A 19486-nucleotide genomic window follows, 5' to 3' on the forward strand; every position below is an offset into this window, starting at 1 on the left:
TAAATCATTCTGGCTAAAATCCCTAGCAAACACTGTAAACATAAAAATGACTGAAGGTGTAGCTGATAAACTTTGCACCTCAGTGTATTTTCTATCTTAACTTTGTCAATTATACTTTTCTTTCATATCTGATGACATTTAGATTTTTGCAAAAAGATGGGACACATCTAATGACCAAAATCAAAACATAATTACTTGCATTTTAATAAAACACACAAGATGTCAATCTCTTTGCTGTTCATATAAAATAAGTACAGACACGTATTAAACCTTCCATAAGATTGTTATATTGTGTCAAAAAATATGCACAATAAATTACAGAAAGGAGAAAAAACAGGCTAAAAACTGGTACAAATACAAACTCAGGTTCACCTGCTCAAACCACAAAGCTCTATAAACTGTCAATGTTGCCATTTTGTCCACACAGAGTGTTTAATACTAATCAATCGGTTGCTTAGTTGACCTGTAACCTGGGGTAGTGAAGACGCAGGAGGCGAGTCTGCCCTCAGTACACACTGAAACACTTCACTGCGTTCTTGTTTACACAGCATGTGCTCGTTGTTGCGGTCACTTCTGTGAATCTAGTCTGGAGGTATTATTTTGGCAGAGGATATTTTATGCTCGTCTCATGTGCCTCCGCATCACAAACAAACAACGGCTTCACCAGTTCATCCAAATCATGGTTCATTTCAACTTTCTTTAAAAACAAGTCCCGGTAGACTTTCTTTCTCCATCAGTCCATCAGGCTCTCCTTCAATATGTGATGTTCAAGAGCCGTTTCTTTAGCCGTCCTCTTTTCCTCCTGTTTTGCTCAGCTGTCACAGAGATTAGTCATTAAGAATGTGGGACGGTTAATGGAGGTGTGAATGCATGAAGAAATGAGAGCAACAGTACATATTTGTTACCAAAAAAAATTTTTAAAGCATACTCACATGCTGTTCGAAAGAGGAAGAACCCAGCAGGATATGAATAGGAGAAAATAACACAAGTCAGCATGTTAAAGTACACAAACTCAGTCAGTCAGAGTTAGTTTATGGTGATCAAATTACCTTGATAACATCAACCCAGTTCCAACCTCTGGGCAGTTCACCTTTGTTATCTGTCAGATAAAATATGAAATCAAATTATTGCCTATGGATTACACGTCTTCCACATAATGCAATGTGAAACTAAAATTGTGGATCGAGAAGTATGAAGGCCTACCGGTTCTTCCTATCATTTTCCTTTTCTGTGCCTTTGTGAGCTGTTCTTTCTTCTCCTTTTTCTTAGGGACGGAGACGGGACTGTTTACATCGCTGTTAGAAGTCAGGGTCTAAATGAAACAGTTCAGGAAATTGATTTTGGCTTAATAAAGTTAACCATCATTAACTCTCAATGCTGTGTTTGACAGTAGCTGTATTGTTGCACTGACCACAGCAGACACTACAGGCTGGTGATTCTCCATCAGCATCTCCTGGTTCTCTTTGGCCCACTCAAACAGAGTGTACATCATGGCACCGCCCAGGTTCGCCTCCACCTGCTCGTGCATCTTGGAGATTATTACCTGCTTGGTCTCTGGGGAGCTAAAGTTCAAAAAGATCAGATGTACAATGAACAGTCGGAGACTGTGGAGTGAACAGAAAGATAACAACTCCCTTGCTGCATGCACAGCCTCTGTTTAAAAAGGTTCCCATGGTTTGCATTATGCCTTTGGGCTTTGTGACAACTGAACAGAATTACAATTCTATCATTTTTTTGTAACGTGCCCACAGAAAAGGTGCGAGTTTCACACGTGAAATATCAGTACAACAAAAGATTACTTTGACTTTTATCATATTTGATGTGTTCACTTACATTCTGTTGTTGAAAAAGGCATCTAAGGATATAAGAGGTGCGGTTTCAGGATACGTCTCTGGCCATGAGACATCCAGCAGGAATGATTTTGACTCGTTAAGGTCTCCGATCTGTAGAAAATCACAGGCAGAGCTGTTGTAAAGTAATATACGGCAGCGTTGTTGAATTCATGATTCGGATTGGTCAGAAGGTTTTGATTGATTTTCTACAACAGAACAGCTCAAAGCAAAGTTTGGTCTTCTTCAAAAGAGAGAGAAAAACAGGCAGGTGAAATAACGACTGTTCTTATACCCGTTATAACACAACATTACACAGGACTATAGAAGAAATAAAAAGCATGTTGTTTTAATGAATAAAAAAAATTCATTGTTGGCAAATTGCTGTGGTATAATAGGATAAAACACTGCAGCAATGTGTTGTCATAGGAAAATAATTCACATTGTGTCAGGCTGCATCACACCACCCCAGTGTTGATTATTTTCCTATAACAGCATGGCCCTATATTACTATGGACAAATTCCAACACAATACAGATCAAACACCCTTACTGTACTCAGAAGAAGAGACAGGAGAAGAGTTTATAAGCTAAGCATACTCATTTCAACAGAATTTCTTCCTACATTACATGCCAATAATCAAATTTCAAAAGGTACTTCTTGTGAACAACAAAAGGAAGGAGAACAAGCAAGTGGTAAAACACAGAGAAGGTGTTTCCTACTGTTCAACATGATAAACCTCAGCACTAAGTGAAATGTCTAATAAAAAATAAAACACCTCCCTTCTCCTACCTTCATGAAAACAGACACACTAGTACACTATACTCAATATGTATGAGCAATATGCTGTATTGCATCTACTACATGTTATTCCTGTGTTATCATCCAGTCACACTATGACACTTTCTGTTATTTGTGAGTATGAAATGTGTGATTGTGTGTGTCGAATGCGTGAAGTTGTTCCATGCATATTGAATAATCTTGCACTCATTTGCCAACAAAAATTCTAGGAACCTTTTCTCAAAAGAGATGATGCGCAAATTCCTTTTAACATCAGCCTAAAGCAACAACCCTCCATTTTACACAATAACACCATCCTTGGTAATAATACAGGTTATACATTTACCCTGAACTGGAAGGAGATGGGACTCAGCTCTTTGAAGCAATCATCCCCTTCATAAATTGACCTCAGAGCTTCCAACTCCATCTACAAGAAAAGTGAACAAACATCAGTAAGAACCAAATATTTAATAATCAGCTGCCTGTTACACATCAATTTCTCAACACACCACACCAGAGATGAGATTTGTTTAAATTTATCATTTAAGTTTCATTTGAATGTTTCTGCTCTAACCAAGCAGGAGCCACACCTGATTCCATCTGTTTAATTAGTCAATCTTGGTCTTTAATTAACTATTAATTAATAATTAACTTCTCTTTAATGAATTTGTTTGGAACCGGCCCTTTGCAGAGAAGACCGGACATCGCTGATGTAAGTGCTCAATAGCGTTTCCTCTCCGTCTGACAGGAGATCACTGATCACTTCAAATTCCTCCACACGTTAATAGCAATAATTTCTCCAACTTCTTTAGTGAGGAAATAGAGATCATTAGGGCTAAAATTCCCTTATACCAATATGCAACATAACACAAGAACTTCTCAGTGAGTTTTGTCCTGTCCGATCTTTCCAACATGCCTTTCTCCACACAGCATTAAAGGTTTTGTCCAACAGCGTTATTCTTTTCTAAGTAGCAATAACAATCATGGTGTCAAACATGCAGTCTGTTTTCTAGAAGCATCATATTAGAGAATCTAATAGAGAATAGACTGTGGATATGGTTGTGTTTTGGTTCTGATGGGTTTAACTGACAAGCTTGAAATCACGGCTCGGTTAGACAGGCAAGTTCTTGTCTGGTTTTGATCACACTGATACCAGTATGCTGGTGTACACAGAAATTCTTCAGAGACTAAAAAAAACAATCTGGAGTCTGACACGGTTCTGTTTAGGCTCCTGTTATTCTCCTTTTATATCCAGCACCTTGGATGTGCAATTCTATACTGACAATACTACATTAGCTATATATGACACTTTAGCTAATGACACTAAAGTGTCATACATAGCTAATGTAGTATTGTCAGTATAGAATTGCACATCCAAGGTGTGTGTGTGTGTATATATATATATATAGTGTGTGTGTGTATGTGATGTACAGAAACTTCTTCTTCTAAATTCTGAAAACATATCGATTTTATGTACTAAGTCTGTCCATAATAATACTGATTTCTAATAACACTATTATACTAATAATAATACTGCTACTGGATTGTAGTATTAAGGCAGTGTAACATGAAATGTTTCCCCCAAACACAGTAACACAGCTTCAGGTGTAACATATTAATAACGTCGACATCAAATAAAATATACAACCCCAGAACAAATGAACATCCTGAACCTCACACAAGTTTATTTAGGGCTCTGCGCCTGGAGTTAGCCTTAGCCTGCTCGCCACAATGCTAGCACACTCGCTTACCTCCTGCTCTTCGTTAGCAGTCATGTTTTATTTATCAGTTTGCCAGTCTACTCGCTTCAGTCTAATTATCAAACCTAATACCCTATTTAGATAATCTATAACTACAACAAGGTTTATACAACCAGATTGAACAACTCATGCTGTTCGGCTGTTTTATTAGCTGTCAGGCTCTACTCCGGCCGCAGCACCACAGAGTTAGAGCTGATCAGTGAGCAGCAGAGAGACTCATCACTGCCCCCTAGCGCCCCGGAGAACAACCACACCTTCAACTCCACACACCACACAGCGGGGAGAGCAGCAGCGAATGGCGTTTTAGGCTGTAAATAAACATAAATACAGTAAAATTTATGCATTTAAGTAAATAAATGGATTAATAAATATGATATAAATAATAAAACGAGTAAATACAGCAATAAATATATAAATATGTCAGATAAATATTTTTTATAATAATTTTTATAATAATGTTTATACTTTTGATAATAATGTCATTATTATGATTATAAAATATTATTGCATCATAATCATTTTCACACTAACTATTTTTTATTTATTTTTTAAATTATATAACAGGTTTTTTTTTCATAATGTTGTTTTTCATTTCATAATTCCATAGCTCCATAAATCATCCCATAGATCATGGGTCCTCAAAGTTTTTACAGCCAGGGACCTCTTGAAGTGTAAAATAAATTCTACACACACCCTCAGTACACATTTTATATATACAGTATATATACACTCACCGTCCACTTTATTAGGAACACCTGCACATTCATGCAGTTATCTAATGAGCCCATCATGTGGCAGCAGCGCAGTGCAAAAAAAATCCTGTTTTCTTTTTACTGCAAGAACTATGGGTTTTTATTTTTTTATTATTTATTTATTTATTTTTTATTTTTGCACCTGACAGCAATGTGTAATATATTTAATATATAAATGTGTACAATATATTTGGTGACTATTTATTGGTTCAAGAGAGTTTTATTTTATTTATTTTTTTTCACTTATGAAATGGCCACTCATAGAACAAATTTTTATTAAAAATGTGATTAGATTCCACATGCATGATAATTTTGAAAATGCTGGGTTGGGATTATCACCACTGTAACAAATGTTTTAAATGTAAATCAATAAATCAATAAATCAATAAAATGGACCATCTGGTTGTGCTTCACATACCTTACTTGAAGAACTTTGTGTATAACAGATGCTCTGCAGTCTGTTCAAGACAGTTGAGTTATTCTGCTTAATCCTGATTGCTCATCTGTCTATGTATCATTTTATGTAATTCATTTGGGAGAGGGAAAATAGATTTGTAACATCATGGCATCCCATTCAGAGTGTATTCCTGCCTCACACCCAGTGTTCCTGGGTTAAGCTCTGGATCCACACAGCCCTGACCAGGATCCAGCAGTTACTGCAGATGAATGAATGAATTCTGAGACATGTGCAATATTCTTGAATACTCACTAGATGTCACCCAAGGCCAGGTAAAAATCTTTCCAGGTGCAGTTCAGACTTTTTTTTTATTTGGAAAAAATGCAATTGACTTATTTATTACTGTGTTTAAAACAGAATTTGGTAATGTATGTTTGTTTGTTTGTTTTGGAATCACTTGAACTCAATTAATAGTCTTGCACAAGTGAAAGCATCTATAATAGTGGTTAAAAATAGCTGTGTAGTATGTCTCCAGAGAAATCATGACATTTCAGACACAAGTCCACCATGAACTGTAGAAAAAAAGTGCTACTGAAGCAGAAAGAAATGTCCAGTAGATGCAATCAACTGTACATCAGGGACCAAAGAGAAAATCAGCTTTAAAGAAAGACAGCCTCTATCGTCATATATACAAGTACATTACAGCGTAATTCTTCACATATCCAATCTTGTTAGGAAGCTGGGGTCAGAGCTCAGAGTTAGCCGGGATACAGCAACCCTGAAGCAGCTCAGGGCCCAGTGACGGTGACAGCTTGACGGTGCTTGAGATTTGAACTCATGACCTTCTCATCGACAGCCCAGACCATTAACCACTGAGTAACCACTGAAAGATTTCTCATTTGTAGTGGTGAAACACTTCAGTAGCAAAGGGCATAACATTAATGATGTTTTTGTTAGCATTCTGCAGTGGCAATGAAGTGAAGTAAACCCAGTGGAATGAATGTTCAGCTTTAAACATCTATTGATTTTGGATATTTTGCTTACCGGATGAAGGTCGTTTATCCGGAATATTCTGTTTCTGGAGCTTTTGCAGTTTTCCTACCTCTACATGTACTACTAAAGTCTTTACTACATCTGCTAAACATTACTATAGCCTGGTACACTATAGTGTTACTGTTTCATAGAGTGAAGTAATGAAAATCTCAATAAGCAGGTCTAAAACTGTCAGTTTTTATATGGTGTACACTCACGTACAAATAGTCTATTACACTGAATGATTTAGAGCATAAAAGCCAATTGCACATGTTTGTGTGGAACATTTGTATAGTGAACTGTGAACTCTGTAGACTATTTTTAGTTTATGCCTAGACTTCAACTTTAAGATGTCTGTGGAAGGATGTCTCAATTTATCCTCTTTCAGTCCCGTATTAGTGTTAAGCTAACCCAGTGTGTAAAGCTGAGATCAGAAGTTTCCTACTGCATGAGTCTGACAGCCCTAATGCAACCCAAACTGCAGCTCTGATTTGATAATCCAGTTTCCAGCCTATTTACCTTAACTTCACCCTGGCCTAAACCAGCCCATCTAATAGCCTAATGGCAACCAAGATCAATGATGGCTGCTTTGTTTACCTATGAATAATAATATATGAGACGTTAGCACACACCCTTTCACTAATGATCTATAATCAACTGGGCCAGTTCTCTCGATATTCAGTGGATTTGATTAGGGGGAATTGATCAGCATAAAAAAGGGTAACTTTGACCCTTTTCAATATGTTTGGCCTGGTTATTAACAGATTTTTGTATTGCAAACTCAACAATAAAACAACACACCTCATACGAATGTGAGACAAGATCATATACAACTCTACGTTTAATGCGGTCAGATGAGATATTCCCACCACGGACAAGACAGAACAGAGTTTGCTAATGGGCCATTTAAATTAAAATGACTGGTTCTCCCACAGCATGGTCCTGTATGCTGGTATTATTTTTCCTACAAGACCTCACATAAAATGAAAATGTAAGAGGCACGTATAGAGAATGTAATTTTGCAGTTATTTTCACATCTATTATGTCTTCCTATTTTTCAGCACAATAAATTACACCGTAGAGTTACTATTGTGTGTGTTTACTGTGTATTCCATTCTGCACTTATCATTCAGCTGAAATTCTGATTTCACACATTGCTCTCTGCTGTGTGCTATTTTCACTCTGTACAGAGACCCTGTATTGTTCTATATATCGCAATGTGATAAGGATGCATTGGAGCTCATCACACTGTATGTGTTTTTCAGTGAAAATGACTTCACTCATTAGAACATTGCAATTTTAATTATGGTATGCACACACCCAGTAGGACACAATTCATACACATAGGTACATTTTTTCTGGTCTCAGAAAGATGCAAGCAAACCATCCATGCATCCATGATCTAATGTTAAATCGGTCTAATGTAATTTACTTAACACAGTTTTATTCACAAGAGAACAGTCCATGAAAATGAATGATTGATTATCCAGTGAGTTCTTTATAATTCCTATGGTCAAATTCTAATCCATGATATTACCATGACTTTATTGTGGTATGTTATGGTAACTATTGTTAGCAAATGTTAAATCATGCTACTGTTATACTTTCACTAGCGTGCATTAGGGCAGTGGCTCTGAAAATGAGGTCCATCAAGCATAGCATGCTTTTTTATTATAGTGTTGGAAATAATAACCTACCTTTATCAAATACATTGTAATTATTATTAGCCTGTTTTAGAAGAAGCCTTTATTCATCACATATACATTACAGCGAAAATCTTTTCTTTGCATATCCCAGCTTGTGAGAAAGCTGGGGTCAGAGAAGGGTCAGCCATGATACGACACCCCTGGAGCAGATATGTTTAAGGGCCGTGCTCAAGGGCTCAACAGTGGCAGCTTGGTGGTGACCCTCTGATCAGTAACCCAGAGCCTTTGTTTGACTGGTTCCTTGAATTGAATACATTTAATCCAAACTTAAATAACTCAGAAACAAGCAGGCATATAAATAGTCACTTGGACCTAATGTGTTCTGTTGGTGGAAATTTCAGGAAAAATTCTCAGTAGCTCCAAAAATAGCCAAATTCTAATTGGACATATTTAAACAATGTGGCTAATATATAGATTATGTATGTAAATCTGTACCGAAGTGGACCATGGAAATTTTTTTACAGTTGCAGTGGTGCTTGGCTGAAAAAAGTCTGAGAACCCCTGCATTAGGGAATCTATGTGTGTTACATATTTATCCATAATAGCACATCATGTGGCATATTGCTATGATACTGAGCATACCATAAACTAGTGGAATTTAAACTATGGGGTGTGTCCGCCTTGGGGGATGCAGGTGAACTACTGAAGGGAATAAGCAAATCCATACAGGTGAAACTTTAGATATTAAATTTAGACCTTTGATATAAATAAAAATAACACATGGACCCCCTCAGCCCTCAGCACAGATTTATATTCCGAATATAATCCAACTATTTATATATTAGGATCAGTTTTTAAACATGCACATTATTATTATTTTTGGCTATTTATTTCTAAACCTTCCAGTCACAGAACACATTTGTATTAAACTTATCATTAGATTCAAGTTGACATTATTTCGACAACATATCATTTTTGATATGTTGCTTCTTGTGAGAGAGTCACACCAAATTACGCTGTACACAAGTACAGTTATGATTTTGATTTATTCAGGGTTTGATAAAACCTGTTCAATTCAAGTGTCCACTCAAATAGGTTAGTAACCAAAGAAACTCATTAATAAATAGCCTATAATGAGTGTGATAGCCTAATGCTGGGTTGTGATTTTCTCCACTGTAACTAAATTAAAAATCATGGACCCCCTGGCTATGCTTCACAGACCCCAGGGTGTCCTATACCCCAGTCTGAGTACCACGGCTCCATGCAGAGCAGATTGCATTGTTCTGACTCAGTTCACATAAAAAAGTTATAGGCTACATGTGTGTGTGAGAGAGAGAGAAAGAGAAAGAGAGAGAGAGTGTTTGTGTGTGAGAGAAAGATACACTATTTTTCTTTGTATTTATTTTATTTATATTTATTTATTTATTTATTTTTATTATTTCTTTCTTTTCCTCAGGGATGTCTTACTAGTGTATCTTTTTGACTGTATGTACATGTGTTTCTATTTATTTATTTCTGTAATTTTCTAATTTCTTCCCAAAGTCTGTATCCAAGCTTTGGCAATACAAATATTAATATTTGTCATGCCAATAAAGCAACCTTTTGACTTGAGAGAGAGAGAGAGAGAGAGAGAGAGGCGCGGATGTGTGTGTGTGTGTGTGTGTGTGTGTGTGTGTGTGTGTGTGAGACAGAGAGAGAGAGAGAGAGAGGCGCTGATGTGTGTGTCTGAGAGAGAGAGAAACAGTGTGTGTGTGTGTGTGTGTGTGTGTGTCAGAGAGAGAGAGAGGCGCGGATATATATGTGTGTGTGTGTGTGTGTGTGTATGTGTGTGTATGTGTGTGTGTAGCGGGTGACGCGCTCTGCTCTGCGGGGTTACACGCCAGTCTCCAGTCACGCGTGTGCGTTAAACCTCTACTCGGCATGGCTTTCTCTCCTCTTGGAGCTCTACATTAGATCCATTTCTAGTTTTCTCTCACACCGGCGGGGCTGAGAGTGAGAGAGAGAGAGAGAGAGAGAGGGAGAGAGGGAGAGAGAGAGAGAGAGAGGAGACAGAGGAGCAGTCCGCTACACGGAGACCGGAGCAGGCATGTATACCAAACACAGGCAGAAAAAGCGACTTGTCCTGTCGGCACAAAACGCGCGCGCTGTCTTGCCTCTTCTGCTCGTGAGCAGTTTATTAGGACCAGCGGACGCTAATCTCCGGGAAGGAGGTAAGAAAAACTCCGAGCTCGCTTTGCTTTAACTGTTCCGCTCCTTGGAAAGTTCCCGGCTACCAGTTGCGCGCCGGATTCTGAAGTTTTTTAGTGGGGAAGAGCCGGCAGCTGTTCTCAGTACACTTTAAGGGAATGAGTGTTCAGTAAATACTGGCTTTACACGGATACAGCAAGCTCTGTCCATCGCCTGGCCATAAAAGGATGAATAACAGAACAAGTCGCAGCTTTTTATTCTGGCTTGGTACCCACTTTTAGCTGTGCTCCTCTAGCTCTTTTCTCTTTTCTCTTTCTGAACTGTGCACTGGCATAAAGAATCCAAAATCAGGTACTGAAATGCTCGAGCCTACACAAAGCCATTCAGGAGTAGTGACTATTAAGTAGTTAGAATGTAGTGAGACACTGGACTCACTTCCCTGACCATTTTGGTTAGTTTTATTTATAGACGGATGTGTTGACAAACCCTGGGCTCTTGCTGGCATTGTGGAGGGTAATAAAAGAGCACCGGGGTAGCTGGTGGCCCTTTAATGCCTTCTCCATCCTCCAGAATGATTGCCAGTGAAGTGAATAGCGCGGAAGTCGGAGCTGGACGGAAGTCATGACGAAATTAGGCGATGTGGTGGAGAGGGTTATAGCCTGCTGCTTCTGGTCTGCAAATGAGTAAATCTGCAATTAGTCTAATTAGTTACATGGTGACTGATATTTCACACTGTTGTCTACACACTGTCTTCTAGTGCACTAATAGTTCTAATGGAAATCCAGTTCTCAGAATGACCTTGATGTTTGAATTTCTTTCTTTCTTTCTTTTACATTTCTTTTCTACCATTGTCTGATGCAGTCAGATTTTCATTCATCTTCAGTAACCACTATATCCTAGTCAGGGTAGTTTTGGATCCAGAGCCTATCCCAGGAACACTGAGTGAGAGGTGGGAATGCTCCATAGCAGGGCACCATATACACACACTCACACTCACACTTACTAACAAACCTATGCAAAGACGAGGAGACCCAAGCACAGACCTGAAATCAGGATCAAACCCGACATCCTGGAGCTGTGAGGCAGAAATGCTGCACACTGTGCCACCATGTCACCCCAGTCAGATACTCTGAGCCTAAAGTTTACATTCAGTCAAAGTCCTATTCCATTTAACTTGATGGTACTAGCCTACTATCACCAGATTATGTGTCATACATGACTAATTCTTTTCAGAGTTTCTAATCAGTGTGTTGAGTTACAGTTAAAATTAGTATAGCCAGCTTTCCTAATCTGGTCAATATGCAGATCCAATTATTATAATTATTTTTTAAATTATTTTTAATACCGATACCAGTATCAGAGCTCAACCTTGATACCGACCTGAAACTGACTTCCTGTTTTTAGTAACTGAGCCTGTTATCCAAAGCAAATCACAAACTGCATCGTGTGTTCATGTGCATGATGTCTGGTGTCAATCAACATCACACTCTTTTATAGCATACAAAACAATGAATTATTGGGAAATATGTCGGATCCATTTAGATACTGAAATTTCTGGATTTTGAATGAATTTTAGGGGGATGAGGAAATACACTAAATAAAATTACAGCATGATCTGTACAGATAAACTGATAAGTGTGCACCACTCCTGCATTTTGGGTGGCTGCCAGACAGTAGTAAAAGTGAAGGTGGTCATTTAATTATTTGGTCTTATTAAGGAATGGTCTCAATAATGTTAATAGGCATAGGAAATAAAATACCATTATGACTGTTCCACTGGAAATAACATGTTGGTAATTGGGGGAGACTAAAATCTTACCTTTTAAAACCAGATCTACCTTCTTTTTCTCCTCCTGCTGTAGACCACCAGTACTTTATCAGCTTTCACCTTGATATCCATATGCTCAGGGGGTAGCTATCTGGCTAGTAGCTTTCAAATGGAAACAGGAAGAATGCATGATCCCGCTTGGTTAATCCTTTTTCTCAACATTCAGTTGGTGGCTATTTAAATGTGATTAAACAAACTAAGAGACACTAAGGGATCTTAATGTCAATTTCTTGACCTTTTGTGAACATCATTATAGCTCAATTACTGTGTTCAGCATTGTTATTTGACATACTGTATGTGTATTATGATCACCACCCATGAATAAGCATTTGAAACAGTCATAAAATATTTCAGGGGGGTTTCAAAACATTGATTCAGTGTTTCAGGCTAACATCAATACCTGATACCAATACTCAGTATCTGCTTACTATACACCAATCAGATACTGAGTATTACTATACACCAATCAGATACTGATACCAGTACTCAGTATATGCTGGTGTATAGTAAGCAGTGACCATTTTTTGGCTCTTTTGTCTTATGTTTCCCATTTTTATAAAAGATCTATATGAGCCAGGCATTACGCTGTTCATTATAGGCTTTTTCTGTGCGTGTTGCTAGACTCCCTCCATGGTGGCAACTCTCAGTTTCAAGAACCTGGTCTCTGATTCCCACCTGTCCTGTTCATTTCCTCATACAAGTTCGCCTCCTGTTCGACATATTCAACACTGTACATAAACTACAATTCCCTGAGATTTGACCTGGGACTCTGGGACTCAAATTGAAGTTCTGCGCCTGCCTTTTAATGCATTTGTAACAAGGCTATCTGATGTTATCTGTCATGCTTGTGGACCACACCTACAAAAGGTTGTATCTATTATGCATTCAGTTAGCATAAACCTTGACTGCTTCATGGAATATTGCTTTACGCCGATCACAGTGATTACTGCACAAGGCGTCTAGAGCTCTTTGTTCTCAGCATGTTGAGATGAGCCAGAGATCACAAGCATGATGTTTATTAAAAGGTTGATAATGCGGTGACGCATCTTTTAGAATGATTTGTTGCTGTTTCTCAAGAACTTGTTCATAGGATTGCTATGCAGTTGGATTTTTAGCGGTATATTGCTCTGACTCATTCAGTGAGGCCTACAGAGCTCAGCGCTCTCTGCATGCATACTTTACTATTCTGGAGCAAGAGGAATTTCAAAATAGGACAAGTGCCCTTATACAGACACAAGTATGTGCCATACTTAGGGTAAGAGCTAGAAAGCCATTACCGACATGTTTCAAAATGAGCCATATATTATTTCCTCTCTATTTTCCATTGGCCGCAAAATGCATTTATAATAATAGCTCAGGTTCGTGCCTTTTTTTTTATTTAATACATTTGCATAGCATTACGGAGCTAAACAGAATAAATAGTCAAGCTTTTCAGCAGTCTTCCCATAGAGCTCTCTGGTGCTCCATTTAGCTATGGTGCCACTACTCATTGATATGCCTAATGTTTATGCGATGAGAAGCAAGATGGATGACTTGGGGGGGTTTCATCAGTATGTCTAAAAAGCCCCTAATTTCTGGAATGTTCCATTAGCTGCTGGCCTATGGCACTTTTCCCTCAAGATAATGACTACATAAACCCTCTCAGACAATAGATATTAGATGTGCCATGTGAGAGTAGTCACTGTATGAGTGATATTGTAACAGTATTCTTTTCATGAAGTCTTCTTTTGGTTTACCAGTTTTGAAGTGCCTTATTTTATGAATATTCCATAAAATTCTATTTTCAGTTTCAATTATTTTGCATGGTGTTTAAATCCCTTTTCATCACAGAACCTGCATGTGGTGTATTTATCATACATATCCACATGCTCAACTATAATATTTCTATGAAGGAAGAACTTTGTTTTAATAATTGTTCATGTATTTCTTGTTCCTTTGTACAGGTGGATGTGCAGACTGTGGTATTGTGCTTTTTGATAGCTCTGCTGACAGCTGAAAGTGAAAACTGAATTAGGCAGACTAGATTATGGGTGTACCAGCATCTTTCCAATAATGCTGAAGGAAGTGATAGAATGAAATAGTGAAAAAGAAACAGAGACCAGAGACAAAAAAGACAAAATGTTATTCTGCAGATAAACAGAGAGAAAAATAGGGCTGGGATCTTTTTTTCTGGAGGAACAAAAGCAGTGTGATCTATCAGTGTGGACCCAGGAAACCATAAAAGAAACAGCTTCATTCAGTCAGTCTTCATTAGACAATTTCATCCAATTTATCCTTTTGAATTCTTGTAGCAAACCTCATCATATCACCATCATATCACATCAAACCTAATTCAGTCCATCCTCTCACACCAAACCTCATTCAGTCCATCCTCTCACATCAAACCCAATTCAGAGCGTTGTCTCATCCCAAACCTCATTCTGACCAACCACTCTCATGAAACCTCATTCAGGCTGTCCTCTCTCACCAAACCTCATTCAGGCTGTCCTCTCTCACCAAACCTCATTCAGGCTGTCCTCTCTCACCAAACCTCATTCAGACTGTCCTCTCTCACCAAACCTCAGTCAATCATCTTACATAATCCTCAAACCTCATTCAGTCCATCCTCTCACACCAAATCGAATTCAACAACCACCAAACCTAATTCAATCCACCTTCTCACACCAAACCTAATTCACCCCAAACCTCATTCAGGCCACTTGCTCTCACCAAACCTTTTTCAGACCATCTTCTCCCACCAAACCTCATTCAGGCCATCCACTGACACTAATCCTCATTCAGGCCACCCTCTCTCACCAAACCTTATTCAGGCCACCATCTCTCACCTTATTTAGGCCATCGTTTCACACTAATCCTCATTCAGGCCATCCACTCATATCAAACCTCATTAAGGCCATCATCTTGCACCAAATCTCATTCAAGCCATCATACCAAACCTCATTCTGTCCATCTTCTCACCCCAGATCTCATTCAGTCCATCTTCTCTCACCAAACCTCATTCAGGGCAACCACTCATACCAAACCTCATTCAGGTTATCATATCTCACCAATCCTCATTTAGGCCATTGTCTCACACACAACCTCATTTAGGTCATCGTCTCTCACCAAACCTCATTCATGGCATTGTCTCCCACCAAACCTCATTCAGGGCAACCACTCATACCAAACCTCATTCAGGTTATCATATCTCACCAATCCTCATTTAGGCCATTGTCTCACACACAACCTCATTTAGGTCATCGTCTCTCACCAAACCTCATTCATGGCATTGTCTCCCACCAAACCTCATTCAGGGTAACCACTCATACCAAACCTCATTCAGGGTAACCACTCACACCAAACCTCATTCAGGGTAACCACTCACACCAAACCTCATTCAGGGTAACCACTCATACCAAACCTCATTCAGGGTAACCACTCATACCAAACCTCATTCAGGGTAACCACTCATACCAAACCTCATTCAGGGTAACCACTCACACCAAACCTCATTCAGGGTAACCACTCATACCAAACCTCATTCAGGGTAACCACTCACACCAAACCTCATTCAGACCACCCTCTCTCACCAAACCTCATTCAGGTTATCATATCTCACCAATCCTCATTTAGGCCATTGTCTCACACACAACCTCATTTAGGTCATCGTCTCCCACCAAACCTCATTCAGGGTAACCACTCACACCAAACCTCATTCAGACCACCCTCTCTCACCAAACCTCATTCAGGTTATCATATCTCACCAATCCTCATTTAGACCACTGTCTATACACAACCTCATTCAGGCCATTGTCTCACACCAAACCTCATTCTGTCCATCTTCTCACGGCAAACCTCATTCAGTCCATCTTTTCACACCAAACCTCATTCAGACCACCTTCTATCACCAGACCACATGCAGGTTATCATTTCTTGCCAATCCGCATTTAGGCCATTGTCTCACACCCAGCCTCATTCAGGTTATAATCTCGCACCAAACTGCATTCAGGCCATCTTCTTACACCAAATTATATTCAGGTCATCTTTTTTGCAGCAAACTTTATTTAGGCCATCCACTCATGATACCTAATTCAGGCCATTCTCTCAGGCCACAGAGCTCACAAATTGATACAGCACTTAATGCAGCATTAAGACAGCATCAAATCCATGCTATATGAAATGTTGCCATATTGGGCAGCATACCTTTTAAATTGTTTTTGTATTGTTTTTGCTTTATGTTTTTGTTTTATGTCATATTGCATATAAATGAACGCATATAATATGGTAAATAGTTGGACTAAATTCTGTTGGACTGTGCAACAGAAGCGCGAGGTAATTGTTTTGCAGACAGCTTTGCTGTTGTTATTCAGCCACCTCATAGAGGATGTTAAAAAGGAAGTGCTTGAAAAGCATGAGAGCATGAATTACTTTCTTTCTCTCTCTCTTTCTCTAGCTCTCTTCTTGTCTTTCTTTCTCTTTCTGTCTACTTGATATCTAGGTAATGTTGAAGGGATCTAGCAGGGAGTAGAGTCTTGGAATAGCCCTGTCCATTTATCTCATTGCTATTTAATGAAGACTGTGCTGTTGATCAATAGGTAATCATCACAATGCACTTGCTTTATGCATTTAATAAGCTTTCACTAGAGAGTTACGAATTTATGTGTTTTTGGATCTTTTTATTTGGTCTATTTGTAAATTTCAGTATGGGTTCATTTGTGTTTACTGGTGCAAATATTTTTCCTGAGACAGAAACTGACACTAGTTCACTAGTTGGTTTGACCAAGAACTGGAAATAGCATGCTTTCTTTGTTAAGAACTTCTGTAAAAACTAACACTGTTGAGCATATTATAATTTCATTGTAATTCAGCATGAGCTTGCCTTTGCCCTCATTTTGGTCCAAAAGATGTTGAACTAGTGAATAATGTGAGCTATTTTTTCAGAGCAATGAGAGAGAAAGAAAGAGACAAACAGACACAGAGGGAAAGAGAAATGCCCTAATTTACACCTTATTGCATTTACAACATTTGCCAGACCAGAATGAGTTGCAGTGGTTTTTGGTCTTTATCAAAAACCTATCCTCATGCTAGTACAAACAGGTCTGGATCCAAGAGTACTATCAAGCTAAAACCCTGTTAGAGTGGAATTAGTACAACAAGCAACAAAAACACTACAAGGCAATGTTTCTTTTTAGTCCTCATTTAAGTGCTTAGTGAAGAGGTCTTCATTTGAAGACAGCCAGTGACTCAGCTATACAGACATCCAGGGAAGGTTTATTCCACCACCTGGGTGCCAGTACAGAAAAGAGTCTTGATGCATGTCTTGTTTTTATCTTGAAGGATGGTGGGTCATGTCTAACTGCCCTGTGGTGCAATGTGGTGTTTGATAAGTGCCTTCAGATAAGTGGGGGTCCATTTTTGGATCTGTATGACCATGGAATCTCCAGGGAGAATCAAGATCTTGATATGTGGGTGCATCTCCAAGGAAATATAGCAGCTCAGTGGTGCTGGAGTTTAGTTTCAGATGATGACCTGCCATCCATGACTAGATGTCCACCAGACATGCTGAGATACATGCAGACACACATACTCAAAAGAGGAAAGTGGGGAGTTAGTTGATATGTGAGGATATTACCTGACTGAGAGAGTGGGCATAGAGGGAGAACAGAAGAGGACCCAGCACTCAACCTTGTGGGACACTAGTGGAGAGTCTGTGTGGAGCAGATGTGGATCATCTCCACATGACATCATATGAGTATTCTTCCAGGTAAGAAGCAAACCATTGCCATGCTCTGCCACTAATTCCAAGACTCATGAGGATGGGCAGGAGAGCCTTATAATTAACCATGTCGAAGACTGCTGAAAGGTCAACGAGGATGAGGATCGATGATAGTTTGGCTTATACATCAGCATGAAGCTTCTCAGTAACAGCCACAAGTTTCTGTGGAATGCCACATGCAGTTTCTGTGGAATGCCACTTTAAAGCCAAACTGATTAGGATCTTGGAGGTCATTTTGGGTAAGCAAGAGAAACAACTGACTGTACTGTATACTGCATGTTCAGTAATTGTAGAAGGAAAGGTGAGAAGTGATACATGTCAGTGGTTGCTGATGTCTGGGGTGTCTAGTGTGGGCTTTTTCAGGATGGATATAACTCTTGCTGTCTTGAAGTCAGTTAGAAAAATGACCAGATGTTATTGAGTTGTTTACGATAGAAGTGATGAAGTTTTGCCAGATGTTGAGGTTCAGCAGGCATGCGGTAGGATTGCTGGACAAGAGAAGCCTCAGGGTTGCTTCTGTAGAAAGAGAAAAAAAATCTTAATGAGATCTGAAAAGGGACAGTGCAGTGTAGGAATAGGGGAAGAAGGGAAAGATTGGCAGATCTTCTCATCAAAGAAGGTAGCAAAGTCAGGGAGGTTGAGAAGAGCAGAAGAAATGTTATGGAGCTTGCATGGATCAGATGCAGAAGTTTTCAGCTTTTCTTTGTAGGAGGATATCTTAGCAGCAGTTACATTAGAGGGGATCTTGAGTAGAACAGAGTGGTTTTACAGTTTTATGTAGACACTTACTGTATAAAGTTATTGGATCTTTTGATAATATTGAAATCATCTTTAGTGACCGGGCCTAAAAGCGCACCAGAAGAAGGTCATATGAGAAAGGAAGTGAAAATGTGGCAAAACTTTTTTTGATGAGATTTGACATTGTGTGAAGTGCAAAACTGACTGATAATGCTATTGATATCCAAACAGCATTGATACTGCAAACTACTATGTAAATAAATGTGTCATTTTAATGCAGCAATAGTATCTGGGACTTGAGTGATGTTGTTTCTTAGGGGATTTAGATGGATTTCTATGAAGTTTATGCTTCACTTATGTGTGTTAAAAAAAAGGTGCTTTGTAAAATCCTTTTGTATGAATTGTCCTTTACTAGCCACAATTGTGTAGTATGCACCTTTAGTAGCCACAAAGGTGAGCAGTTTGTTAGATAAAATAAAATCTGTTGTATTTGTTAGTTAGTATTAGTTAGTGTTTAGTGGATGAATGGCCTATTTTTGTTGACGTGGGGCGATATAAATAATAAACATCCACAAAACTGGGTTGTAAGAAATGGGACAAGATTTATAATGCTGTGCTTGAGGACAGGAAAACACCATTTTATCCCTTTGTCTGTGCTAAGAGGGGTTCTTGGAGGAGAAGGCAGTAACGCACACTTTTGGACCAAAATAGGTTTGAAATCCCACTCCGTCATTGTATTGTGACTGTCACATACTCTTTTGTGCCTCTTCACCCATGTCATT

General features: G+C 38.8%; 2 protein-coding genes across 2 annotated transcripts in view; one reads left to right on the forward strand and one right to left on the reverse strand.

Moving 5' to 3' along the window:
- Positions 1–180: 180 nt before the first annotated feature.
- On the reverse strand, positions 181–4571 carry rwdd (RWD domain containing 4). The gene is made up of 7 exons (XM_053233657.1): positions 4361–4571; positions 2956–3036; positions 1834–1943; positions 1412–1562; positions 1204–1312; positions 1050–1099; positions 181–935 (listed from the first exon to the last, which is right to left on the reverse strand). Exons 1-7 carry the CDS (start codon positions 4382–4384, stop codon positions 918–920), a joined length of 543 nt encoding a protein of 180 aa, XP_053089632.1. The 5' UTR covers positions 4385–4571; the 3' UTR covers positions 181–917.
- Positions 4572–9963: 5392 nt separating this feature from the next.
- The window catches only part of adam19a (ADAM metallopeptidase domain 19a), a 75526-nt gene continuing 66003 nt past the window's right edge, over positions 9964–19486 (forward strand). Inside the window, exon 1 of the mRNA XM_034303978.2 lies at positions 9964–10406. Coding sequence (XP_034159869.2) covers positions 10283–10406 — 124 coding nt within the window. The 5' untranslated portion in view covers positions 9964–10282. The remainder of the gene's footprint in view (positions 10407–19486) is intronic.

The sequence above is a fragment of the Pangasianodon hypophthalmus genome, chromosome 4 (assembly GCF_027358585.1).
Source record: "Pangasianodon hypophthalmus isolate fPanHyp1 chromosome 4, fPanHyp1.pri, whole genome shotgun sequence".
In the NCBI taxonomy this organism is placed as follows: domain Eukaryota; kingdom Metazoa; phylum Chordata; class Actinopteri; order Siluriformes; family Pangasiidae; genus Pangasianodon; species Pangasianodon hypophthalmus.

Coding starts and splice junctions, on each gene's coding strand:
- rwdd (XM_053233657.1), bottom strand. CDS start 4,384: ATGACTGCTAACGAAGAGCAGGAG. Junction 1,563..1,833: donor GCCTTTTTCAACAACAGAAT/GTAAGTGAACAC, acceptor TTTGAACTTTAG/CTCCCCAGAGACCAAGCAGG. Junction 1,100..1,203: donor GAAAATGATAGGAAGAACCG/GTAGGCCTTCAT, acceptor TTTATCTGACAG/ATAACAAAGGTGAACTGCCC.